Source organism: Cyclopterus lumpus, chromosome 15 (genome assembly GCF_009769545.1).
Source record: "Cyclopterus lumpus isolate fCycLum1 chromosome 15, fCycLum1.pri, whole genome shotgun sequence".
Taxonomy (NCBI): Eukaryota; Metazoa; Chordata; class Actinopteri; order Perciformes; family Cyclopteridae; genus Cyclopterus; species Cyclopterus lumpus.
This window is the reverse complement of record NC_046980.1, coordinates 19966641-19994032: the sequence shown is the minus strand read 5'-3', so window position 1 is coordinate 19994032 and position 27392 is coordinate 19966641. Positions and strand designations below refer to the sequence as shown.

At 41.7% G+C, this 27392-nt stretch overlaps 2 protein-coding genes across 2 annotated transcripts in view; one reads left to right on the top strand and one right to left on the bottom strand.

Moving 5' to 3' along the window:
• The window catches only part of ide (insulin-degrading enzyme), a 28188-nt gene extending 15843 nt beyond the window's left edge, over nt 1–12345 (bottom strand). The window contains exons 1-11 of the mRNA XM_034551711.1: nt 12113–12345; nt 10548–10732; nt 8709–8916; nt 7354–7523; nt 6903–7025; nt 3731–3843; nt 3272–3434; nt 2580–2672; nt 2293–2384; nt 875–955; nt 269–372 (exon numbers count right to left, since the gene is read on the bottom strand). Coding sequence (XP_034407602.1) covers nt 269–372; nt 875–955; nt 2293–2384; nt 2580–2672; nt 3272–3434; nt 3731–3843; nt 6903–7025; nt 7354–7523; nt 8709–8916; nt 10548–10732; nt 12113–12198 — 1418 coding nt within the window. The 5' untranslated portion in view covers nt 12199–12345. The remainder of the gene's footprint in view (nt 1–268; nt 373–874; nt 956–2292; nt 2385–2579; nt 2673–3271; nt 3435–3730; nt 3844–6902; nt 7026–7353; nt 7524–8708; nt 8917–10547; nt 10733–12112) is intronic.
• A 1608-nt stretch (nt 12346–13953) lies between these two features.
• On the top strand, nt 13954–26680 carry LOC117744025 (kynurenine 3-monooxygenase). The gene is made up of 15 exons (XM_034552080.1): nt 13954–14054; nt 14342–14411; nt 14913–15010; nt 15645–15734; nt 16284–16332; nt 17547–17634; nt 18925–19090; nt 19206–19277; nt 22041–22162; nt 22572–22719; nt 22799–22856; nt 23028–23110; nt 23540–23641; nt 23731–23790; nt 26534–26680. The coding sequence occupies exons 1-15, from the start codon at nt 13995–13997 to the stop codon at nt 26678–26680; spliced, it is 1413 nt and encodes a 470-aa protein (XP_034407971.1). The 5' UTR covers nt 13954–13994.
• The last annotated feature ends 712 nt before the right edge of the window (nt 26681–27392 follow it).

Here is a 27392-nt window from a genome sequence, read left to right as displayed (position 1 = left end):
CACTGATCACTTATTGAATGCTTCAGTTGCAGTCTGAAGCTCCACAGTGATGTTATCCTAATGTAACTGTGGGAAACAACTTTGTTGATGGACCCCACTACTAAGATTGGCTTTGTGGTAACTGAAAAATGACATTTATGCTGTAGTTGGGAGTCTGCTGGGATAATAACCACATCCACCCCCACATATTAGAACTGTTAAACTTAAAAATAAACAAAGAGATTGTAACAGCGAGTGCATGGACACCCCCAGACAATCTCGCACTAACCTGACATATTCTGGTCTCAGCTTATCCAGCACCATCTCAATCAGATCTGGCCTGAATTCCTCCAAAAGGTACTCTGCTGCTAGAATGTCTTCAAGAGGGTAGTACTGAAACACAGAGACAGCAGACAGCTGTTGGCATTGTACCTCTTGAGATGGGGCGATTCAACCGTAAAAAAACATATGTGGAAAGGGCTTAAAATGCAATTTCTTGCTCCATTTTTTCTTTCATTCCAAATAATTAGAAGTCTTCAACTGCCACCGGAGTGGAATGACAGTAAAAAAGATCTGTTGTTAAAGAGCTTTCCTTGATGGCGCGTTAGACTAAATCAAACCTTGCAAGGAGAATTGTTTTATTGCACTGCCAAACCTGGCGCGAAGACGCACAGTAACTGGTGCAGCAGTGACGATTAAGTACTTAAGTCAAAGAGCCACGCTGCGACAGTCATACAGGTATTGTGGTAGATAAGAAAGCCAAGCCTAACTGACTGACTCTGCAAAATCTCAACAGCAGCACCAGGCTGCCCAATGACGACAGCAGTTAAAGAGACGCAATGAGCTGCATTGTGTCTCCCTGGAAACAACCTTTGCAGATGGAGAGGGGACCTACGTGCACTAGACCAGACACTTTGGAAGTGTAGCCACGGGGTCGCTCCTTGTCCTTGAACCTGAAGGCCACTTTGTTTAAATCCTACACAGAGAGACAAAGAGAGAATGTAACAAGTGAAATCACAATAATTACAACAGTATACACAGTAAATTAATACTATCCAGCTTCAGTTGATTCAAACCTGCCAGTTATTTCCACCATCAGTCTCTGCTGTCAAAAGTCTGTGCTGCTCTATTAGTTTCCCCACTAAACAGAAATACACACGTGGACAGAATTGTTGTTACCCTTCCATTAAAAGAAAAACCCACAATGGTCACTGAAAAAAATTAACTAATGAAAATCAGACATTGCTTTTGAATTGTGGTTCGAAATAAATCATAAATTTAAAAAAACGAATGACCGTGGCATGGACAAAAATGATGGTACCCGTAACTTAATATTTTGTTGCACAACCTTTTGAGACAATCACTGCAATAAAGCGATTTCTGTAACTCTCAATGAGACTTCTGCACCCGTCAACAGGTATTTTGGCCCACTCCTCGTGAGCAAACTGCTCCAGTTGTCTCAGGTTTGAAGAGTGCCTTCTCCAGACAGAATGCTTCAGGTCATTCCACAGATGTTAAATAGGATTTAGATCAGAAGGCCATTTCAGAATGGCCCATGTTTTCAGGTGTTTTAAGTTGTGTTTTTAGTCATTATCCTGTTGGAGGACCCATGCCTGCGACTGAGACCAAGCTTTCTGAAAATGGCAGCATATTTCGCTCAAGAATACCTTGATAGTCTTGAGATTTCATTGTACACATTGAGCCAGATGCAGCAAAGGAGCCCGAGAATATAACAGCCTCCTCCATGTTTCACAGCTTTGTCTCATCTGTCCAAAGGACATTCTCCCAGAAGCTTTGTGGCTTGTCAATATGCATTTTGGCAAACTCCAGTCACGCTTTCAACAGTGGTGTCCTCCTTGGTCTTCCATGAAGTCCACGTTGGCTAAAACAGTGATGGGTGGTGCGATCTGACACTGATGTCCCTTGACTTTGGCGTTCACCTCTAATCTCTTTGGAACTTGTTCTGGGCTCTTTAGTTACCATTCGTATTATCCGTCTCTTCAATTTGTCACAAATGTTCTTGTGGCCACATCCAGGAGGTTGGCTACAGTCCCTTGAACCTTAAACTTCTGAATATGTGCAACTGTAGTCACAGGAACATCAGCTGCTTGGCAATGATAGCCTTTACCTTTAACATGCTTGTCTATAATGTTCTTTCTAATCTCCTGAGACAACTCTTAGTTTTGTGTGGTCCATGTTCAGTGTGGTACACACCATGATACGAAACAGCACAGTGAAACCTTTTCACCCTTTAAAATAGGCAGACTGACTACTTTCGTCCTAATTTTGTCTGAATATATAAACATTAATTACCTTGCACTCCTCAAACACCCACTCCTGAGGTCCCTCAGTACGCAGTTTCTGGATGTACTGGAACATGTGGAAGATGATGTCCTCAACGTGCACTGCAGTGACACATAATATATACTGTAGTTATACACACACACACAGTAGAGGACATGCCTAAATAAACAGTATCTACATTTGATTTACTAACAAGCAAATAAGACCACAACAGGGAATAATTATAACTACATGCAAAGCACATCAGCAAACGATGAATGAACTATGGTGCCTGTACAAGCAACTGTGCTACTTACAGAGGCCCTCCTCAGTCAAGTCCACATTGATGATAAAGAACATGAATCCCCTGGCTCCTTCTTTTTGCCCTCCAACAAGTGTGTTCACCCAGCCTTAAAAATATGAATACATTTTAAGTTAGTACATTTAGAATGTAACCTCTTAATAAGTTTAATAGTACATCTTTAATACTATAAACCTGTACTCTGATTGTATAGTCAAATAAGAAAAACATACATATTCAGATTATTGTACTTTTTAGTATATTTATATAGGTCATACAATGTTATATTTCTTGTTTAATTCAACACCCTTTGAGGTGGGAAATGAGGATGCAAACCATACACAACAGTTTGAGCTAGTTTTCAACATGTGTATAACACCTTCAGTCACAATCCCTACATTCTCCAAACAAATTTGTCATGACAGTGGAGAAAATAGTTAAACCTATTGTGCATTTTATGACTGAAGCATGACGTTTTCATCATTTAATACTCTACAGTTTTGTTTCAGCATTGCATTTGACATTGGCCAGTTCCTGACCCTCCCAAATATGAGACTTTATTTCCAGCTGTAAAAGTAGCTATAGCTTGCCGACTTTGACAACTTCTGCTGTGTGTCTGAAATCAACTTGCCCTAAAATACACAATACCTTCCATATACAATATCATCTGCTCGACTAGTCTTGTTGGAGCTGTAAATTATGTCTTACCTTTAGATTTTAGCTCGGATAACAAACTTCCGGGTCCTTCGTGACCAATCAAATGTCCCAGATAATGTCCTGGGTTAGATTTGTAGTACTTCTGGAGGTCCGGGATGGGGAAAGTCACATACAGGTTCCTGATGTCTTTAATAGGCACCACTTTGTAGAATTGCTGCAAGATTAGACAAAGAACAAACAAAAAACACACATTGTTACTCATTGTAAACTTATGATATTTTAGAAAACTGATGTTGATGTTAACTGTAAAATGTCATCCTGTGCCTCAATACATTTTTTCCCACAAAACATTGACAATGTATTTTCATATAGCAAACGAGCCAGTTATCACAATGTAGTAGGTCAAATAATTATATGATATCACATTAAATACTGGGTATGACCCAGTAAAAGTGTAAAGAGATTACAGTAAAGTGTGAGAAACATTGGTGAGATAAGTAACCAACTCACCTTGAGGTGTTCTTCCTGGAAGGGGTGCTCAGGGAATTCTGGGATTGGTACGTTCTTGTTCTCCACTTCTCCAAAGAGCTTGACCACCATGGCGGTCAAGTCATCTAATGATTCTGTTGGTAGAGAGAAAAAATATTTATAGTTTCACTTAAAATTATTTCAAAGTCAATAGGCAACAGGTAGCTCATGAGTGCAAATAATACCCAGAGAAACATATTCGTGGTGTTTAATGTATAATAGGAGGATGGATTTTTGACCGCACTCTTCCAGTAAAACATAAATCAACTATTGGACTTTGACCATGAAAAAAGTATTTCCAGAATGCATAAAACGGTTCAACGCCAATGATATTATTGACCAACAACCACACAAGGAAGAGCATGAGACCTACAGCAGTGGAGAAACGTTCTTGTCAGCACTTCTGTCAAACTGCACCTCTCTACCTCCTTCTGTTTCATGGATTGTGGAGGTCCATTCATACATTGTCATATTCATGTAATGTATTTATGCAACTCTGTAATGCTGTTCATTCTGTATACATGACATCTATTGCTTCTGTCCATCCTGGGAGAGGGATCCTCCCTGAAGGTTTCTTCCCTTTTTTCCATGTGCAAGGTTATTTTTGGGGAGTTTTTCCTGATCCGATATGAGATGCATAATAATAATAATAATAATAATAATAATAATAATATTTATATAGCACCTTTAAAAACAGAGTTTACAAAGTGCTCTACATAGAAGCAAGGTAAAAACATATCAATACAAGTAAACATTTCAGAAAATACATGAGGCAAAGGAGACAATGCCATATAGGCAATGGACACAATAGAGGAATAGAACATTACAAAATAAAGAATACAAAATAATTAAAATAGGGGAAACAAAGGGGAAACTGCATAAAAGGACGACATCACTTCTATAAAAATGGGTTTTAAGAAGTGATTTAAAAGAAGCTACTGATTCTGCAAGCCTTATCCCCTCAGGTATGTCGTTCCAAAGTCGAGGGTCTCTGATGGCAAAAGCACGGTCACCCTTTGATTTAAGCCTCGACTTTGGAACGGCCAGAAGGGCCCCACCGGAGGATCTAAGGCTTCGAGCTGGCTCATATGGGGCTAACATTTCAATGATGTAGGTTGGGGCCAGACCCAGGTGCGCTTTAAAAGTGATCAGCAAAATCTTAAAATCAATTCTAAAACTAACAGGGAGCCAGTGGAGAGAGGCCAGGACTGGAGTAATGTGATGCCGTCTGTTAGAACCAGTCAGAAGCCGAGCTGCTGCATTCTGGATTAGTTGGAGGCGGGAAATGGATTTTTGATTTATGCCGGAAAGGAGGGAGTTGCTGTAGTCGAGTCGGGAGAAGATGAGTGCATGAATGACTTTTTCCAGATCTGACCGTGACAACATGGGTTAGATTTTTGAGATTATTCTTAATTGAAAGAAGCAGGACTGGACAATTGTTTTGATCTGTGATTCAAAATTTAATTGAGAGTTTCTGGCAACAGGTTTTAAATAAATCAGCCAGGGGACCAAGTTGACTCTTGAGACTGGTGTTATTGTTTGGGGAACTGAATAATATGACTTCTGATTTGGAGTTATTGAGCTGAAGAAAATGTTGAGCCATCCAGCAGTTAACGTCAGAGAGACAATCTAAGACAGCAGCCAGGCTCTCTGAGTCACCAGGTCTCAGCGGAAGGTATATCTGTGTGTCGTCTGCATGGCAATGAAAAGATATGTTGTGTCGCTGGAGGATTTGGCCGAGTGAAAGCATGTAGATAGAAAATAAAAGTGGACCTAAAATTGAACCTTGTGGTACACCACAGGTAATGTGAGTCGTGGAAGACGAGTGATTACCTATGGTGACCGAGTACGATCTTTCTAAAAAAGGTAAGAATAAAGTGCAGTGTCCTTGATGCTAACCCAGGTTGAGACGATCGATTAAAATGGCGTGATCTACAGTATCAAAAGCTGCACTAAGGTCTAAAAGAATTAAAATGGCGCTCTTCCCCCCTGTCTGCTGCTAAAAGGAGGTCATTAGTTACCTTGAGGGCAGTTTCTGTGCTATGAAGTGCTCTAAAACCTGACTGAAATTTCTCAAATATATTATTATGATTCATAAAAGCTAGGAGTTGTGTTGAAACCACTTTTTCTAAAACTTTTGATAAAAATTGAAGTTTTGAAATTGGCCTAAAATTGGAAACTGAAGGATCAAGCTTAGGTTTCTTTAAAAGAGGTTGTACGATTGCATGTTTAAAAATCGGGCTGCACGGTGGTGTAGTGGCTAGTACTGTCGCCTCACAGTAAGAGGGCCGCGGGTTCGATTCCCGGTCGGAGCGGTCCTTCTGTGTGGAGTTTGCATGTTCTCCCCGTGGCAGCGTGGGTTCTCTCCGGGCTCTCCGGCTTCCTCCCACAGTCCAAAGACATGCTGCAGGTTAATTGATCTCTAAAATTGCCCATAGGTGTGAATGTGAGAGTGAATGGTTGTATGTCCCTACATGTGCCCTCGATGGACTGGCGGCCTGTCCAGGGTGTCCCCTGCCTTCGCCCTATGTCAGCTGGGATAGGCTTAATTCAGATGAGAACACTTTGCAAAATGTCATCTGGTGAGAAACATACTGGTGATACAGTTTCTGCCTTCAAGATCAGAGCTGGCTCTTTTTAAAATGAACACTGTATACAAGAGAATTTAATACAAAACTTAAGCTAATCTGTGAGAAACCCTTGTTGCTTTTATTTTTGAATACGCATTTCTTTACTGCAATATCAGCTTTAGTTTACTAGAAAATGTAAAGAAGTCTAAACAGGAATTTGGTTACCACAGAGGAAGCAGAGGTTTTCAAAGTTTCTCACAATTACAGAGGATCACAAAGGCTGACACTAGTAACAGCTATTTTTTTTAGAAAACAAATAAATCACTAATGTCATGTTTGCACATCTTAAGAGAATACAAACAAACTAAAAAAGAGGAGATGTAGGGTAGATGGTGTACGGACTAACCTTTAACTAATACGAATGAATCTGAAAATATTCTGGTTTTACGCCAAGTAATGCATGATTTGCATTGTTTGTTCCTCTCTGTTGTCAAGACCGACAGCAGAATGGGTTGACAATTCACATAAGGCCGATTTAGTTTTTTGAACATTCAACCAATTCGTTGTGAGAGGTTGACTCTTACCTCTTCCCAACACACACAGTCCCATGAGGTTGGAGGAGTAATATGTGGAATGAAACTTCAGGAGCTCCTGACGAATGTCAATCCCATCTTTACATGGCCGAGTCTCAAGGGTCAATTTGTTACCTAAAAGAGAGAAATAAAACACGAAGACTGAATATTTGTTTTGTCAAAATCATGTCACAGCTTCTCAATGACAATGAGTACAATTGGGATACTAAATATTTACTAGTTAAAATTAATTCATTTTCACTTTGATACTGCACCTATCAATTTAGTTTGAATAGACACATTTTACAAATATGAGCAATGAATTTAGAGCTGCTCCAAAGTTCACATCACTCATATATCCCTGGCCCAGAGAGTAAAACCCTTCATAAAAAGGGTTATTAATGTCACAGCTCAAAGCTGGAGCATGCGTGTAAAATAATGATAACTCTGATTATGCATCTACCTGTTCCAAATTTACTGAAGGGGTGGTCAGGGTTGCCAGTGGCCTTCTCTAACTGGAACAGCCTCCAGGCATCATTCATCAGGTTCTTCTCGTGCTCCGAGTCCACAGCATTTACCTCCCGGTCCTTACAACTCTCATCAAACAGAGGGCAAAGGAAGAACTGGGCAAACCTACAAGGGTTGCAAAATGACAGTAAAGGGAACATTAAACGACATGGTTCAAAACTAATGTTAGTATTGTAGTAATTCACTTTAAGATGCATAATGACATTTCTTAGGGCTCCAAAACATTTCAACATGAAAAGATTTGAAAGAACGTGACAAAAAAACATTTGCATGAGTGCAAAGTGAGGGCAACTGCCAAGCAAATTAGTAAAGATAAGCGCACACGCACACATAACATTTGAATGGTGAGATTTTGCTAAATATTTAAAGATGTATACAACAAATGGAATATTGTACAAAGTTATGTCATCTGACAAACATTCATATAAAATTCACACCATAACCCTTAGTACTGACATGTTTATAGTAGGTCTTCAATCCACCAAAAAATGGTGGGCTTAGAAAAATTAAATAAATTTGTGTCCAGAAAGTATATAAATACAAGGGTATTGTTAAAATAATGTTAATGATGGATTTCAGACACTGCTCTTCTATTTTCAAAGAGGCCACATCATTAATATTTCAATATACTCTGCATTGTCCTTTCCTACCAATACAGTCCAGATGGCTTTCACTGGCACAGGGGAACAATTAGCCGAGCACACATACCCAGAATCCTGCGAAACCATCATTCATTTATAAGTAGGTAAGCTTATCCCAATAGGTTAAATTCTGACACCACCTGATTGCCCTCTGCAGACACGTGAGCAGAGACCCCTGCAAGGCTGCGGACATCAGTTTCCCCCCTGTACCCAAGGTTTTCTAGCCTGAGTAGGGGGTAGGAACTATGCGGATGGTTACAAAAGAGAGCACAACGAAGACGGGTCTGGTAACCAGAGACGAACAGACCTGGCAGCTCAATTGGGTTAACACCTGGACTCCCAAGGAAAGCGCTCTACAGTGATAAATATACATGCACTTAGGCAGATATGTCTTAATTGGGTATATGCAGCCTTAAAAGACAAGATTTTAACTCACGTATTAAAATTTTTATTAAAAAAATGTTTTACTGGAATTTGGGACTGGCTATAAAAGTAGTTCATGTTAGGTTACCCGATCAAGACATTTGCAGAAACCAAAGTCATACTAGGGTGTCAAAGTCAACACAAAAGATGAACAAATCAAAATAAACAAGACAAATTACTTTTTGGACATGGCAAAAAGAATCTCAACAAATGAACGGGCACGTACCTGTCTAGAGCTCCTTCCAGGTGCTCATGGGACACGTCGAAGTAATAGTTGGTGTGCTCCCCACTGGTAAAGGCATTGGAGCTGCCAGCATGCTCACTGAGGAACTGGCTGTATTCGTTCTCCTTGGGGTACTTTTTTGTCCCCAGGAACAGCATGTGCTCACAGAAGTGCGCCAGGCCCGAGATGTTCGCTGGGTCTGATAATGAACCTGGGAATTTAAGAAGAACCACCGCAGAAAATCAGTGGACCGAGCTGTAGTTCTCAGTTCATTAGAGTTTACAGATACAACATCTTCACTTTTCATTGTCTGCCAGATTGGTCGGCCAGGTGGGAGAGGAGAGTGGAAATAACCCCAGATGTGTGTACATTACATGTCATATAGCTGACGCTTTTATCCAAAGCGACTTACAATCATGTTACATTCATACACTGTAGACACAGCTACAGGGAGCAATTCAGGGTTAAGTGTCTTGCTCAAGGACACATCGACTAGGGCAGGGATTGAACCGCCAACCCCCTGATAAATTACATTGTTAACTTATTATTTAATAAATTATTTTTATGAAAACGCATAGAGTGCTGTAGGAGTATGGGGTGGCGGACCCGTGGCAACGGGCCATCCGGTCTCTGTACGACTGCACTATGTGTTCGGATTCTCTGCAATAAGTCGGAGACGCTCCTGGTGGGTGTTGGCCTCTGCCAAGGCTGCCCTTTGTCACCGGTCCAGTTTGTGACTTTCACAGACAGGATATCTAAGGGAAGCCAGGGGGTGGAGAATGTTGGGTTTTGGGATTGCCTCTGCTATTCGCAGATGATTTGGTCCTGTTGACCTCCACGGGCCGGGACCTCCAACATCCAGCAGCAAAGTGTGAAGCAGCGGGAGTGAGAGTTAGTGCGTCCAAAATCTGAGGTCATGGTGCTCTAGAGGAAACTAGTGGATTGCTCACCCCAGGTGGGGACGGAGGGCCTACCTCAAGCGAAGAAGTTAAAGTATCTTGGGGTCTTGTACACAAGTGAGCGTAAAATGGAGCGGGAATTTGACAGGCGGATCGGTGCGGCTGCAGCAGTGAAACAGGGACTGAGCCGGAAGGAAAAACTCTGAATTTACCAGGCGGTCTATTTTCCAACCCTCACCTATAGTCACGAACTCTGGGTCGTGACCGAAAGAACGAGGTTGCGGCTACAAAATGAGTTTCCTCCGTAGGGTGGCCAGGCTCAGTCTTAGAGATAGGGTAAGGAGCTCAGGCATCAGGACGAAACTTGGAGTTGAGGCGCTAGTCCTTCGAGTTGAAAGGAGTCAGCTGAGGTAGTTCAGACATCAAATCAGGATGAATGAACAGGATTGCGGGAAGTCTGGGTCAGACCCGCGAACCAACCCCGGGTAAAGCAGAAGACAATGGATGGATTTATTACACAAGAATTAGCAGTAGCCGTTTACAGTAAAAGTGAACATTTGTGATGCACTTCTGGCAAAAATAAATAAATCTCTATAACCCAGTGGCTGCTGGCCAGGCCGCAACAATGCAAAACGTTAAGTATATGGCCAGTATGGAGGCTACTCTTTGGATGCAATTATGGTCATCTGAAAAAAAAAAAAAAAAAAAAAAAAATATATATATATATATATATATATATATATATATATATATTTTTTTTTTTTTTTTTTTTTTCCCCCCCATTTACTAAAATGTGGACTATTTTCATAGCCTGACAGGGTAAAATAATTGTTAGACAGTGTGCATATATTTGCCCTCCTGCTTTCAAAAGGGTCCCTTTAAGGTTTAATGCCACAGGCAAATATGACTTCCTGGCTAGACAATAGTGATGAAAGACCTTTACCTATTTGGACATCCAAAGCAGCTGAGGATTTGTCTGTTGTTGGGTCACAGATGAGCATTGCCTTCAGGCCGTTGGTGAATTCCAAACCCCTGTAAACCCGTTTGTCCTCAGGAGAGCGAATGATGTCACCAACCACCCTATTCAGAGCCGGGTCGTTCATTCTGAGTGGCAAGGATGACACAAGCCTGAAGTGGAGGGAATCACATTTTTGTGCGGTTAGCCAAGGACTCTGTCTTACTTTCATATTCTGATAGAAACCAACATGATGTCCTTGGGAGATTCTCCTTCTATCAAGGGTGACGCCATTATTCCAATATCTCTTTTTTGGTTAGGCACAGAGGGTTTTGGGGACAAACATCATACTTGTAATTCTGTGTATGACAAGCCTGATCAATATTATATCAAATAATGATAAAATCAATGGAACATGCATCTACAAAACTAATCCATGTTAAACTTTGCTGAACTCTTTCTATCAAATGATAATCATTCCATTTGAGTGGGCCCACCATGTATGACATATTGTGATGCTATGCGAGACAAATTGAATTTGATGAAGTCTTTCCCTAATTAAACTCAAATTAACTCAACTGTTGGGACATCTGTGTTCTTGTCTGGTTAAATTCTTGAGTTTTGTATTTTGACCAACTTTATTTCAAAAAGGAAGAGCAAGTTGCTCCCTTTGATTCAACCCAAACCACAAGCAACTTTTCATATTAGAGTTTGACTCTTTTCCTCAAAAGACTATACAACGTAGAATCCGGAATGTTTTGACCAGAGAGACTGTATATGAGAATTGTTTGACACTGTATTGAAAACATCAACAATGTGGCATGGACGAGGACAGTGAGCGTTACGTGTGCTCGTTCTATTAAAACAACTGTCGGAAAGACAACATACGCTGATTAATGCTAAACGTTCACGCCAGATTTCACCGGGATTTTCAATATTGGCTTTCAGCAGAGAAACGTGGATGTGGTTTCTTAGTAAGCCTCTAAAATGTCGATATACTATTGTTTTCACAATGTAGAGCATGACAAAATGACTGTATTACAAATTATATTGAAATATAGTCTAAACGTTCAATAAACGTCTTCAAATAACGTTCACTTTTGAACGCCTTAACAGAAAAAATGCTCGCTGGCAAGCTTAGTTAGCTAGCATTACTCGCTAGAGGGCATAAAATAATCCCCTTTAACAGAAGGCAAACTAGCTTTAACGTTAGCTTGCTAGATTAGCACCAGGAATATGAGCACGGATACAAGCGGCAGTCGTGTTCGTTTGTCTAATTCTGAGGTTATTGTTCATTCCCCGCTGCTATAAAATGTATTATAAGTGTACATTATACTGGAGCTCCGTACACAAATCCGTGTTTAGCTAGCCAACAGGGCCACCCTAAGTAGCAACATAGCTAACGGCTTCGGTCTACCGTTAGCTTGGGCTCTTAACTTAAATAGGTCCTCAAACCGGCTTTAGTTCGGCAGCTAGCTAGCCTCTATTTAGTGTGAAAATAACTCCATTATTATTTAACAACAAGTTAAGACATTTGACTTGACAACACTTACCTAAGATCTTGGTTAATACGGAAACTGTTGCCTGCTGACTGGAGAGCTCTCGTAAACTGGGCCGTTCGGTTAATGCACTTAAACATACTTTGCACCCATAAAAAACAAACCTTGGCTTTTACAGCGCCATATTTGAATAGACAAAAGCAGTCGAACACATAAACGAGTGTAATTCAAGATGGAATGCTATCGATTCTTTGATGATATCAGCAACTGATCCATGTTATAGCGACAATAGCTATTTGACAGTCAAAGTTGAAATGACTGGCATGCGGCAAAATAGTTAGCTTATTTCTGAAATAATGTTGTGTCATTGATTCGGAGATCGATTTGGAGCCCTGCGTGGGGATTTTTGTTCAGCGTATCATATCGGTTCAGGAGCCCGGTCCTACGCATTCAACTGTAGCTGTAAGGCATTGAGAATTAACACAACTAATGGAACATTCTGATATAAATAGATTCAAATATTGCACATAATTCATCGCCTCTCTTTGTTGTGATGTATAGTCACTTGAAATCTTCAAAGAGACTGTAACATCCGCAAACCTCTGCCAATTACACCACTAGAAAACACTACTTGACATATTTTTATGTTAAAATTGTCGTCATTTAATTTATTTAACTTTGACTTTGTTATATTCTGTATTCTTTATGTTATGCATGTCCTTCGTGTTATTGTTACACGTTTATGTTTTGCTCATGTTTTTTTGTTCAAAGAATGTAATGTAAAGGCTTGATTGTACTCGCATGTTGCTATACTTAAAAAGTGAAGTAATGGATGGTTCTTCTTTAATTCTCTCCCGATAGAAAACGGGATCTGGAGAGGCTGGATATTGTTGTGAGCTATAATGATTACAGATAGACTTGTTGTCAAATCTATTATATTTGTTGTCTCACTGCATATCATAGACTAAATGTATGCAGTGCAAAACCTCCAAACATGCTGGTCAAGGGAATACTGAGCAAATAATACTACATTGCACTAAAATGGACAGATGGAAAAATATGTTGCTTTCTTTGTAGGCTACTGTGTCAATGGGTAAATTACACATGCATTAAAATTAAATGTATCATTTTTGGACATCTAAGCCAAGACCATTTGAACATCGCACCACATTTAAATATGTAATGAAAAATAAATAAATGAGACGACTACATTTGACAAATAAAGTGCAGGCCATTTTGATTTCATATAATTATATGCAAGCTGTATGCAGCCTAATTTGACTTGAAAATTAACACTCGATGATAATATAAAATGAAGACGTACTGCACACGCGCTCTTTTAATGTACGTCCGTATCTATGAGTTGTATAGTTACAGCCACTGAACTTGCTCTGTCATCACACAGCCACTAGATGGCGACCTTCCTGGGACATGGATGTCGTATATGTACATATTGTAAAGCCCTCTGAGGCAAATTTGTGATATTGGGCTATACAAAATAAACTGAATTGAATTGAATTGTTCAATGACATCCACTGGATAGTAATCACACCAGTTACCTCACTGCTGGAATGGGCTGGTCTATTATTTGTTACTATGACTACACACAGGTGATCACTTTATGAGCTTTTAAGAAACCCCGAGTGTGGGCCTGTACAGTTCAGCCTAGTTGACAAAATCACAAATAATATACACCTCAGCAGGTTGTTGTAAATAAAGACTAAAACAATTAAAAAAAGAAGAAGCTGCCAAGCTGAGTGGGGTGGGTCTACATTTCCTGGGAACACCCATTGTTGTTACGACAAGTCAGCTGCAGTAAATCATAATAATGCTTTTAGTTGGGCTCCTCCTCTTATAAATCATTACCCACCACTTCTGTCAATCGCTCTGAACTGGACCGTGAGAGGGTTCAGACCACCAGAGAAGCCGAAGCACAATGGAGGACTCGACAGGCAGGCCGACCAAGAAAACAGTAGCAGTGGTGGGCGGTGGTTTGGTAAGAAAAGAAAATTAAAGTGAACTATGATCATTCATTATATGTCTTATCTTTCGATCTGTTATACTCACCCTTAACAAGGTGGGTGTCTTCTTCTAAAGTGGGACTGCAGGCTTTTTTTAGGGGGTGGATTGGAAAGAAGACATCATTTTTTATTGCATATTGCAGTCAAACGTGTATTTGAATTTAGCAGTGTGGAAATAAGTTTAGTGTTAATATTGTTTATTGAGAGATAATAATTTTTTTGTGATGTTCAAAGAAATGTGAAACTCCCCTTCACCATTCAGGTTGGGGCACTGAATGCCTGCTTCTTTGCCAAAAGAGGCTTCAAGGTGGAAGTCTTTGAAACCCGGGAAGGTAGTATCCAAAGCCCTCTTTTAAGAAATGAACATTGTTACATCATGCCCCTCTCTGAGGAACAGACCCCTTGACATAGGGTATACATTGTCATATTCATGTAATGTGTTTATGTAACTTTGTAAATGCTGTTCATTCTGTACACATGACATCTATTGCATCTGTCCATCCGGGGAGAGGAATCCTCCTCTGTTGCTCTCCTGAAGGTTTCTTCCCTTTTTTCCCTGTGAAAGGTTATTTTTGGGGAGTTTTTCCTGATCCGATGTGAGGTCCTGGGACAGGGATGTTGTATGTGTACAGATTGTAAAGACCTACTGAGGCAAATTTGTAATTTGTGATATTGGGCTATACAAAATAAACTGAATTGAATTGAATTGAATTGTACAATAATTGTACAATAATTCCAAACAGTGCATAAGCACAGGTTAAAAACACACAACTGTAGATAACAACAAAGTTTTACAAAGGTCCAATTAACATGTTACGTCTGATTTTGGCTAGATATCCGGCAAGCCGAAGTCGTGAAGGGAAGAAGCATCAACCTGGCTTTGTCTCACAGGGGCCGGCAAGCACTGAACAAGGTTGGGATTGAGGACAAGGTACGCTGATCAAATAGATTCAATGTTTGACTAGTAAAGTGAAAATGGGGACAAGGCTGGCCCTTGTCTGCTTGTTTATTGGTCTAAAAGATAACACAATAATTGCACCAACATGTTTGGGTCATCCACTATTGACTCGTTACTGTGCAATTCCTCCGAAACGACACTAAACCCTATACGAAGTGGAGGCATCCTAGTTTAGCTGGGTTTCTAATAATGAATACACATGTGGCCGGGCCCCCGGAAAATTCTTTCCTGCTTTACTAACTCAAGATGTTTTATTCTGGCATCTGATGTTTGGTCGGTCGTCTTTTGTTGGCCCACATTTGCTGCACCGAGCATGTTTTGCCCGCATGAGAAGCCTGCATGGGTTCCTTTTACACCTGCAGGGCCTTTAAGCACAACAAAAGTGAACCCTGCGTTTACGAGGCTTTCACGTGAAACTCTCAAGGTCAGGCCACTGGGTGACCATATGTTGGGACAGTCCAAGGCACGACACCCTGTTTCAATTTTGACCACTACGACTGAAAACATAAATTTTGCCAATGTAAAGTGTAACATTATGCAGAATTATTCATCGTAAAGTGAATAAATGTACCCCCCCCCCCTTCCTGTATTAATAATTCCCCCTCAGATTGTCTCCAAGGGGATCCCTATGAATTCAAGAATGATCCATTCTTTGAGTGGAACACAGTCACAGATTCCTTACGGCAAGAAAGGCCAGGTAAGCAGACCGTTATTATAATGTGAACATATATATTCTATCATGAATAAACCAAAATATGATCCCATTGCCCAAGTAAAGGACTACAGTTATTCACAAAAGAACTGCACTTTTTTTCCTTTGATTTCTTTGATGCAATAACTATGCTAATCATAGCCACATAAGACATAAGACAATAAAACAACATGCGTGCACATGCAGTTGTGTGTTTACTGTAATGACTCGAGATTGTGTCAAATGTTGAACAGTACAAGTGACAACTGTTGCAGTCTGACTGAAACAATTTCCCAAAGCAACAGAGCGTGTATAGTGAGTCTGAAAATGGCTTTTAATTACACCGATGGCAGCTTGGTGCTCAATCCCACGGGGACGGTGAAGTAAAACCAAAAAATACATGAAAGACAGGCATGAAGAGGACTGACACCTGAGGCTTCTGGCGCCCGTTTTAAACGAACAGCGTCACAGTTCTGTTTGTGAAGCTGCAGGTGATTATTGTAGAATTGCACTTTAATACAGATTGCACTTTAATACTGATTATTTTACTTTCAGTTCATCCTGTCAGTAGACCGGGCCAATCTGAACAAAGAGCTGCTCACAGGTGAGCACATTGCTGGTCAACATCGTTGAAGGGATGATTTCACAATCAGATGATGCAAATAAATGGGTTATAGTTTAGCCTGTTACATTAATCCGACTGCTATTTAACATGTTTGCATTTTACGTAAAAGTTATGACCCTTACAAGAATTCAGCCTGAATTGAACGCCATCAGTTTTACATAAAGGCAGCAGCAGCACAAGGTGAAAGGAGGTGGCCTACAAAGAAGGAGGGAAAGAAAGAGAAAAGAAAGAAATTAAAGAAATGAAATGCCTTTTGTTCTTGCTGATTCTTTCTTACAACTTTCTTACAACTCTGCAATATTGTGCAGATTCTTCTCGTTTGAGATCTGTTTGTAAAATACATTTTCCTCTCCTGTGTGAGCACAACAAAAGAGATTTAAGAAACAAAAAAACATACACCCACAGTTATAACATCATCGACAGTCTCTCCAAATATTGTGGATTAATTATATATTATCAAAATGTTTTAGAAACCTATATATAGCACCAACCTCTCTGATCTTCTAGAAGAGGCAGCAGAACTCGCACTCTATTAGTAATATTGTAATATTGTGTTCATTTTTCGTCATAACTGTATAGTATCACTTTAAAGGATCACAGATCCACTTTTACAAACGGCATTTAATGCAGTATATTAATACATGGTGTTGAATTCTATTTAAAGCCAATCAAGTTACCCTCAATACTGCGCGTTAGCGTCATGGAACCGCATGTGTACGCCAGGGGACGTCTGGTGATTTTCAGGATTTTGCCTAATATTTAATGAAGTGCCTCAGTGCAGACTTGTAGATAATGTGTGACAGCATGGGTCTGTCTTTAATCGTGTTTGCTGAAAAAAAGGGGGCCGATTGCAAAGCCGTCGCTTATCAGGGCCGATCCAGACTCCCGGGGAGAACATTGAGATAAAGAGATTTTGGGGAGTGTGAACCCCCCCCCCCCCCCACAACCCCGAAACAGACTGACTGCTGTGTTGTGTTGTTCACGAGAGTCATGCTAATCAGCATAAGGTCGTTCCCCTTTAGCGGGGGATTGATTTAAATGCTGCAGCCTGTGTCGTTGCAGCATTTTATTGGAATTGTGAAAGGCTCCATGTGCATTTTAACAAGCGGTTAGCTTTCACATTAACCTGCTGCTGTTGACAATGTGCTTGCATCTGTGCTATAAGCTCCTTTTGTAACATGTTACTCCCACAGAGGCAGAGACGTACCCAAACACAAACTTGAACTTTGACCACAAACTGCAGGATTGGAGTGCTGAAACGGGGCAAATGACCTTTGCCAGGTAAATAGTTACACATGTTACACACGTGCACCTCTGTATTCACAGCACACGCTCTTTCTCCCTCCCTCACATTCATACATTTCTTTCCTGGAGACTTTCCCCAATCGTTACCCCAACAGTTACTTGCTTAACCTAGACCTAAACCTAAATATAAAAACCAAACCTAACTTTACCCAAACCTTAACCATAACCTAAGCTAACCCCCTTACCTAAATCTAAATCTAAACCCAAACCAACTAACATAAACTTACCTAAATCTAAACCCAAGCCTTAACATAACCTTACCCTTACCTAAACCTAAACTGAAACCTAAACATAACCCAACCCTAACATATATGTATATATATTTGTGCTACTTATCCTGATTTAGTTTGATGTTTTATTTTGTGTTATTTAAGTCATTGACAGGGATTTTAACATAACTAATTTTATTCACTAAAAAGCATGCACCTGCTGCGCAACCTGCAGCTGTTTAAAAAAAACAACTTATGTATAGGGTTTTATCCATCCATAATGGTTTTAATAAGGGACGTTCAAGATTTCTTAAAATGTCAGGTCCCTGTGTGCGCGTGTCACTTGTAGCATTCGATTAGTGTTATGTTTGAAGACCAACCTAACTTAAACCTAACCAAAACCTAACCAAAACCTAACGTTACCCTAACCTAAACTTAACCTTATCCTAACGTAAACCTAAACCTAAACCATAACCATACCCTCAACTTAAACCAAGACCCTAAAAACAGTGTTACTTCCAACAGAATTAATACATTGTAATTGTAATTGAATTCAGCCTTATCTAAATCTGTTTGTTGTGAATATTATAATTGCTGTTTATTATTGAATTTTTTTTAAGCCTGGCGGTGAGACTACCTTGAAACTGTGAATCAACATTGCAATTTAGGAAAGCATGCATTTACTCTGTAATTTACAAATTTATTGGTCACATTTTAGTCTTTTCACACAGTTGTAAATTCCATGTGAGAATTTAAGTGAAATTACTTTGAATCAGAAAAAGCCAGATATCGTCATAACCATCGTTCAAATTTACATTAAAATGAATCTTAAGATTTCCAATTTTACGGAATAAAAACCAAAGACTCTCAGAGTATATATATATATAGATATATCTATATATCTATATATATATAGATATAGATATATATCTATATCTATATATAGATATATATATATAATAATAATAATATCGAATTAGAATCTACTTTATTTAGCTTATGGTGTTAGTATGCGTGTATTGGAGCGATTTTCTCATGTTACTGGTGTGCTTCTCAGGTCAGATGGGTCCACAGAGCAGATCAAGGCAGACCTGATTGTGGGCTGCGACGGAGCGTTCTCTGCCCTCCGCAAGCAATTCCTCCGCCGCAGCCTCTTCAACTATAGCCAGACCTACATTCCCCACGGCTACATGGAGCTCACGATCCCACCAATCAATGGAGAGGTCAGTCCCCTGCGCAGCATCGTCCTTTTGTTGAAGGGACCTGAGATGCTGCTGATGTTAGCCTCACAAGTGTTGGGCACCATTGCAGAAGTCCTCTTGTTCGTTTTGTCCTCAGTTCGCCATGAAGCCTAATCATCTGCACATCTGGCCACGGAACACATTCATGATGATCGCCCTGCCAAACTTGGTGAGTGTGCATTTTATTTCCCCCGCGTGTTAAAGCTGCACCGATTCTCAAGATATAGGGTTATAAAATGAACAATGTGAGCCCTCTGTCTCTGTGGATGTCCATTTTGGTCAGACTTCTCTCTCTCACTCAGCACAACCGCTTCGCTCCATTCAGTGAGACACTTCTTCCTAGTTCCCAGGAGTGCATTGGGGTTGAGAAGAAGGGGGTGGAGAGACTAACTCATCCTTGCTCGTGTGGATACCATGGAAACGGAGACGGTGCTAAAAGGTCCTTGGGGTTGTTGGGATGTTGACAGATAGACCCTGCTAAGTTGAGCAGATAATGGGCTGCCCACACTGCACTTTCATCCATCACTTGCTCTGGTGGGGGATTCTATGATGAGTTTTAAGACCCATGGAAGTACAGGGAATCTGTGCTGAACATACATGTGAAATGTCCCATGTCTACAATATACAACAGGGTACATATATAACACAGCATCTATGAGTGCAAGGCCTCCTTCCATCCATCCATCCATTATCACCCGCTTATCCGGGGTCGGGTCGCGGTGGCAGCAGGTTCAGCAGGCCGACCCAGGCCTCCCTTTCACCCGCAACACTTTCCAGCTCATTCTGGGGGATCCCGAGGCGTTCCAAGGCCAGCCGGGAGATATAATCCCTCCAGCGTGTCCTCGGTCTTCCCCGGGGCCTCCTACCAGTTGGACGTGCCCGGAAAACCTCTAATGGGAGGCGTCCAGGAGGCATCCTGACTAGATGCCCGAACCACCTCAGCTGACTCCTTTCGACACGAAGGAGCAGCGACTCGACTCCAAGCTCCCCCCTGATGTCCGAGCTCCTTACCCTATCTCTAAGGCTGAGCCCGGCCACCCTACGGAGAAAGCTCATTTCGGCCGCTTGTATCCGAGATCTCGTTCTTTCGGTCACGACCCAGAGTTCGTGACCATAGGTGAGGGTTGGAACGTAGACCGACCAGTAAATGGAGAGCTTTGCCTTCCGGCTCAGCTCCCTCTTCACCAAGACGGACCGGTACAGCGCCTGTTTTACTGCTGCAGCCGCACCGATCCGCCTGTCGATCTCCCGCTCCACCTTACCCTCACTCGTGAACAAGACCCCGAGATACTTGAACTCCTTTGCTTGGGGTAGGCAGTTTGCCCCCACCTGGAGGGAGCAATCCGCCGGTTTCCGGCAGAGCACCATGGCCTCAGATTTGGAGGTGCTAACTCTCATCCCTGCCGCTTCGCACTCGGCTGCAAAACGCCCCAGTGAATGCTGGAGGTCACGGTCCGAGGAGGCAAACAGGACCACATCATCCGCAAACAGCAGAGAGGCGATCCCGATACTCCCAAACCGAATCCTCTCCGCCCCTTGGCTGCGCCTAGATATCCTGTCCATGAAGGTCACGAACAGGACCGGTGATAAAGGGCAGCCCTGGCGGAGGCCAACACCCACTGGGAACGTGTCTGACTTACTACCGAGGAGACTAACACAGCTCCTACTGCAGGCGTACAGAGACCGGATGGCCCGTGCCAACGGGTCCGGCACCCCATACTCCCGCAGCACCCCCCACAAAAACCCCAGAGGGACCCGGTCGAAAGCCTTCTCCAGGTCTACAAAGCACATGTAATCTGGTTGGGCAAACTCCCAGGACCCCTACAGTAATCTTGCGAGGGTAAAGAGCTGGTCCACTGTTCCACGACCGGGACGGAATCCGCACTGTTCGTCTTGAATCTGAGGTTCGACAAGCGGTCGCAGCCTCCTCTCCAGCACCCTGGCATAAGCTTTTCCCGGGAGGCTGAGCAGTGTGATACCACGATAGTTCGAGCATACTCTCCGGTCCCCCTTCTTGAAGATGGGAACCACAACCCCGGTCTGCCAGTCCATGGGCACTGTTCCCGACCCCCATGCGACACTGAAAAGGCGTGTCAACCAAGACAGCCCAACAATGTCCAGCGCTTTCAGCATCTCAGGGCGGATCTCATCCACCCCTGGCGCCTTGCCACCAAGGAGCTTTTTGACTACCTTAGCGACCTCTGCCAGGGATATGGGTGAATCCACCCCAAAGTCTTCCGGCGCTGCCCCCTCTCCGGGGGACATGTTGGCCGGGTTTAGGAGTTCCTCAAAGTGCTCTTTCCACCGCCCGACGATGTCCCTAGTCCAGGTCAGCAGTTCCCCCCCCCTGCTGAGAACAGCCTGGGGTAGACCCTCACAAGGGAAGCCGTCAAGCAAGGCCTCCTTTTGGGATAAATCACTCACTTACTTAGCTATTGGCATAACCCTTGCCCACTTCTCATGGCCGTCCTCAGTAGATACAACCGGGGTGCTTTGGGAATTTCATCATGCTCACGTTGGAACAGTGCTTGGCATGTTACTTGAAAGTAAACTATAATTAGTTACTAGTTAAAAGCAAAGCGTTGCATTACTCGTTAATTTACTTTCAATACTCAGCACGCTTCGTTAAAATGATGGCTTTTAACAGCTCTAAACTCTGTGCATCCACACACAGGAAGTCATCTTACAGTTGGTAGGTACTTACTGACTGTCCATCAGAACCAGTTTGGTTTGTCCAGTCTGGGCTACTGTAGCAGCTGGCTCAATATACAGTACCTAAAACACAATTCTTATTTTTAGGCAATTAAAACATACTTAATAATGTTAAATTCCATTTTCTGCCAATAGATCTCTTAAGCGCTACAAACTGAACCTTTTTTAACTTGACAAGAAGTGTGTCACAATAGAGTCTTGTTTGTTTTCTACTTTTTAGGACAAGACATTTACCTGTACCCTCTTCATGCCCTTTGAGGATTTCGAGAAGATCACCACAGGCGATGAAGTCATCGACTTTTTCCAGAAATACTTCCCCGACGCCATACCACTAATAGGAGTGTGAGTGACTTCATTGCCTCCAACCCTCTCTGCCAAGCTGACGTAAAAAAACACCCCGTGGACAACATCAGCAAACCTCCACAGCGAAATTGCAGCCGCACAGTTCCGTCGTTTTGTTTTAATTTGAGATGAACCGAATGCTGCGGGTTATCGGCGGCAATACGGGAGGCATCAGCTGCAGCCCGATGCTGTTGTCCACTCACCTCCTCACCTGGTTGACTTTATTTGGCATAAACATCTGTTTAGCTGTTAACTTTGTCCTGGCAGACGGGGCCTTGTTGTTTTAGTTTTATTCAGATGTGCCAGATGCTTTTGTTAGCAAGGCGAAACCAGAGTCGGTTGTTGTAAAAACAAAAGAAGAACCCTGACAAGAGTTTGTAATTGTTTTATTTCTGCTCGTTCCTCACAGCGATGCTCTCAAGAATGATTACTTCCGATTGCCCGGGCAGGCCATGGTGTCCATCAAGTGCTCTCCGTACCACATTGGGGACAAATGCGTCCTTATGGGCGACGCAGCCCACGCAGTGGTGCCTTTCTACGGGCAGGGGATGAACGCTGTGAGTAGCACTCAACGGAGGGGAAGGAAAAGCACATTGTAGTTGAAAGGAGGCTCATTCATCCTTTCATGCTTCGCAGGGCTTTGAGGACTGCATTGTCTTCGGAGAAATAATGGATCAGCTCAATGAGGATTTCAGTGAGTACTTTTTAAGGGAACAAAGATTAAATGAGACGGAGAGCGAATAAGACCAGTAGTCATTGTGTACTCTCTCTCTCTCTTGCAGTGTGTATTATTAATTCCATCCCACTTGTGCTCGTATATTAGCTTTATTTTATTCAGTCTGATTCTCCCTCATTATCCGCCCAGGTGCCGTGCTGCCAGAGTATAGCAGAGTGCGAGTTCCAGACGTCCACGCGATTGCAGACCTGGCCATGTACAATTACATTGAAGTAATGTGTCCTTTCTACTACTGTGGAAGTGTTGTAAATTGTAAGGTCAATGCATAGTGAGCATATGACTGGATACATTCAAATCATTTTAAAGAGAAATCCGTCAGTATAATCAAGATGGCAGTGCGTTTTTATTTGATCGCCTGTCAATGGCGTCATATCCCCTTCATTGCGCATTGTCTGTCAGAAGTCTGTCATTAAGTGACTTTCACAATCAGAAGAAAGGCCGCTTGGGTTCTGAGTGTACTCACGCAATAAATCAAGTAGAAATCCTGCTCTCCATACCAGCTGATGAGTAGACAGCTCCCTAACCATCTGTCCATTAAAATGCATGCACTCAAAAAGACAGTAGTCGGTCCCCACACCTTCGCTATTCTGACAGATCTTAAAATTGCAGTACTTTGTTTTTTCACTTTTCTTTGTTTGTAGATGCGAGCCCATGTCAACTCCAAATGGTTCCTTTTCCGAAAACATGTTGATAACCTCCTCCACTTCCTCATGCCAAAGACAATTGTTCCACTTTACACAATGGTAAGAGTCCCTAGAACGTAAATGAGCACGGTCACACTGCTGGTTCTACCGCAAAGTCTTTATCACCTGCTGCCTGTCACCGTCTCCAGGTCACCTTCACCAGGACAAGGTACCATGAGGCCATGGACCGCTGGCATTGGCAAGACAAAGTAAGACCCTTTTGAGGAAAATGCGTCTTATTTTTGGACTCTTTCATTTCATCTTCTCTGTGTACAATTCACTTTTTGAGGGGACATTTCAAACCTTACATTTTAATTTTGTAATTCGTGTCTCCTTCCTTTAGCAGCACCAGGCATGAAATGTGTTGGCTTTCATGGCTTTGTTGCACAAAGAACTGTTTCCTTCCTGTGCCTCACGTTTGGCTGTAATGATGTGTTCAATTCAATTCAATTCAGTTTATTTTATAAAGCCCAATATCACAAATTCTGAATTTCCCTCAGAGGGCTTTACAATCTGCTCACATACGACATCCCTATCCCAGGAAAAACTCCCAAGAAATAGAAAAAAACCTTTCATAGGGAAAAAAGGGAAGAAACCTTCCGGAGATCAACAGAGGAGGATCCCTCTCCCCAGATGGACAGAAGCAATAGATGTCATGTGTACAGAATGAACAGCATCACAGAGTTACATAAACACATTCAATGTATATGACAGAATGTATGAATAATTCGTAGTAGGCATGGACCATGATCCAGACCTCCACAATCCATTAAACAGAAGGAGGTAGAGAGAAGGGGGGGTGGGGCGCATCAGCAGGGGCATGCAGGAGGCCGGCTCACAGGCAGGAGGCATCAGACATAGCCAGGTCCATTGGACCCTATGAGACCCTATGCTCTGGCTCTCATCCTAATTTTGAAGACTCTAGGAACAACAAGTAGCCCCACATTTAGTGAGTGTAGCTCTCTAGTGGGGCAATATGGTACTACAAGCTCCTTAAGATATGATGGTGCATCCAGTCAAGGCTTTGTGAGGAGAATAATTTTAAATGTGATTCTACAGGGAGCCAGTGCAGAGCAGCTAATACAGGAGTAATGTGATCTCTTTTCTTAGTTTTTGTGAGTACACGAGCTGCAGCATTCTGGATTAACTGGAGGGACTTAAGAGACTTATTAGAGCAGCCTGATAATAAGGAGCTGCAGTAATCTGCATCTTTTTGAGACAAGATGTGCCTGATTTTTTAAATGTTACGTAGATGAAAAAATGCAGTCCTTGAGATTTGCTTCACATGAGAGTAAAAGGACAAGTCCCGGTCAAAGATAACGCAGAGATTCTTTACAGTGGTGTTGGATGCCAGGGCAATGCCATCACCAGATAATTGATCTCTGAAGTGTTCAGGGCCCAGTAAAATAACTTCAGTTTTGTCTGAGTTTAACATCAGGAAGTTGCAGGTCATCCAAGTTTTTATGTCTGAATTTTAGCGAGCTGGTTGGTCTCCTCTGGTTTGATCGATAGATATAATTGAGTATCATCAATAGGATGTCATGGTCAATGGTGTCGAACGCAGCACTAAGGTCTAACAAAACAAGTACAGAGATGAGTCCTTTATCTGGTGCAATTAGGAGGTCATTTGTAATTTTCACCAGTGCTGTCTCTGTGCTGTGGTGTTTTCTAAATCCTGACTGAAACTCCTCAAATAAACTATTATGATGTAGAAAGTCACACAACTGATATGTGTCCCGATGGCTTCTGCATTAATGGTCAGAAGCACAGTGGGGATTTCACAGCCTCCTTTGTAGTTTGTTAAAAACCCGTCGGGATGCCAAAAGGACAACATAACCTCTGTGTTGGGGGGAAGAAAACAGTAGCGGCATACATGATTGGTAGCAAAATAATTAGTGAGATATTGAGTCTTCAGGATGGTTTGTGTCCCAGCTGAGCTTATTATACTAATTTATAAACAAAGAGAAGATGTAAATATGTGACATCACCCCACAATAAATAAAGGATTATCTTATCTTATCTTATCTTATCTTAATATCATATATACAAGTCAGATATTTGCGATTTAACTTCTTATGTTCAGATTTTTAGCCACACTACTGGTGTGGGTCTATGGATGGTCACATCTCAACCACTACAGGAAAGACTGCATTGACATATTGAACAAACGTTCAGAGACTGTGGCGATCCCTTGACTCCCCCTAGCGCAACCATATGGTTGACTTTTGTTGTTTTGATTAAAATGTCTCAACAACTAGCCGACTGGACGCATTGCCGGGAAATTTGGATGAGATGTTCATGTTCCCCTGGGGATGAATTGTCATCACTTTTCATCCATCTGGCCAGTTAAAGTCAATCTTGAGTGAATTGTCCACACGTTGTTATGTCAATGCAATTTAGCTTAAAAAAACACACCCGGACTTCATGTTACGTGAGTTATTTGAGAATAGTTCTGAAAGAACTGCTCAAATCTTAAATAAATAAAAAAAAGACTCATCAAACCTAAGTACATATTTGGAAACTTTATTCTCAACCTTTGTTGATTTGTATGCATTGTCTTGTATAAATATATAATTTGTAGACATACATGTTCAACTGATAAAACATTGTCTACGTTACACCAGCATCTAATTAAGATTCACTACCTGGAGGTGTAAAAATATAACACCTCAATTTCACTACAATTAGTAGCAAATTAAAATGCCTCCTTTCGGGAATCTCATGATTATACAGTAACAAGTCGGTTCCTTTTACCCAAATGATCTAAAAACAATGGGACCCATGAAATAAAACATAAACCTAAAGCAAAGCATGACATGGTCTTTTCTTTGCAGTTGTGAGGTTCTTGAAAATGAATCCACAATGTGAAGGTGTGAGGATTTTTAAAAAAAGGTTTGCATGCATACCACAGAATTATTGTTTTTATGTATGTTTTGTTTTGTATTTTTACAGGTGATAAACCGTGGCCTGCTGTTCACTGCCACAGGAGCTCTTTTGGGAGGCTCCTACCTGCTCATCAAAAACCCTCCCAATATCAGCAAGCTCATCGTCCCGGCTGAGAAAATGTGGGACTGGCTTGTGGCCCTCCGGACCCCCTGAGCACTGGCTCTGACTGCGGCAAAGCGTTGCTAGAACTGAGAAGATCCACATTTTTATTCATTCAAAAAATTCCTGCTATCAGTTTAACAAACAGAATGTACGCTAGCCTTTCAATATAAATTGGTTACAATTATCAAAACAATACCGAAACTCAGACTCCCTCTTGCGGCTCAACTGTGCACCATAGAGATACATGTTGAATAAAAGATGATGGAAGAAATTCTGCACATTTATTTAACACCTCTGGGTCTGCGACACATGATCACCAACATGCTCAGATCACTTTCAGAATTTCATCAACTCGGTCCAAAAACATTCTAAAAAGTCTGGAAGAGCCGGCACGATTAAATAATCTTAGGCCGATTCAAGTTAGCATCGGGGCTAACCCGGCAGTGAGATGGCCAACATGTCGTATATACTGTAACTGTACTGGGCATGGTTTCAGAGCATTCAGCAGTTCAGAGCAGAGAATATTGATTACTTTGTCATCGATTTTGAAAGCCAGTTTTTTAAAATAATCTAAATTTGGCATGACATGTGTGAGGCAGGAATGGCTCAGTGGGCGTTAACGTTCTATTTTTAGATACACTTCATAGATAAGTCCCGCCAGGTCGACTCTGTCAGCATTGGCCTTGGTTTAAGGCATCCTCCTCTGTTGCTCTCCTGAAGGTTTCTTCCCTTTTTTCCCCGTGAAAGGTTTTTTAATGTTTTT

Bases quoted from the DNA above. Each gene is read 5' to 3' on its own strand.
- LOC117744025 (XM_034552080.1), top strand. From the start codon at position 13,995: ATGGAGGACTCGACAGGCAGGCCGACCAAGAAAACAGTAGCAGTGGTG. The intron at 19,278-22,040 runs GTGAGTGTGCAT...TCTACTTTTTAG, and splicing joins TGATCGCCCTGCCAAACTTG to GACAAGACATTTACCTGTAC. The intron at 22,857-23,027 runs GTGAGTACTTTT...TTATCCGCCCAG, and splicing joins TCAGCTCAATGAGGATTTCA to GTGCCGTGCTGCCAGAGTAT.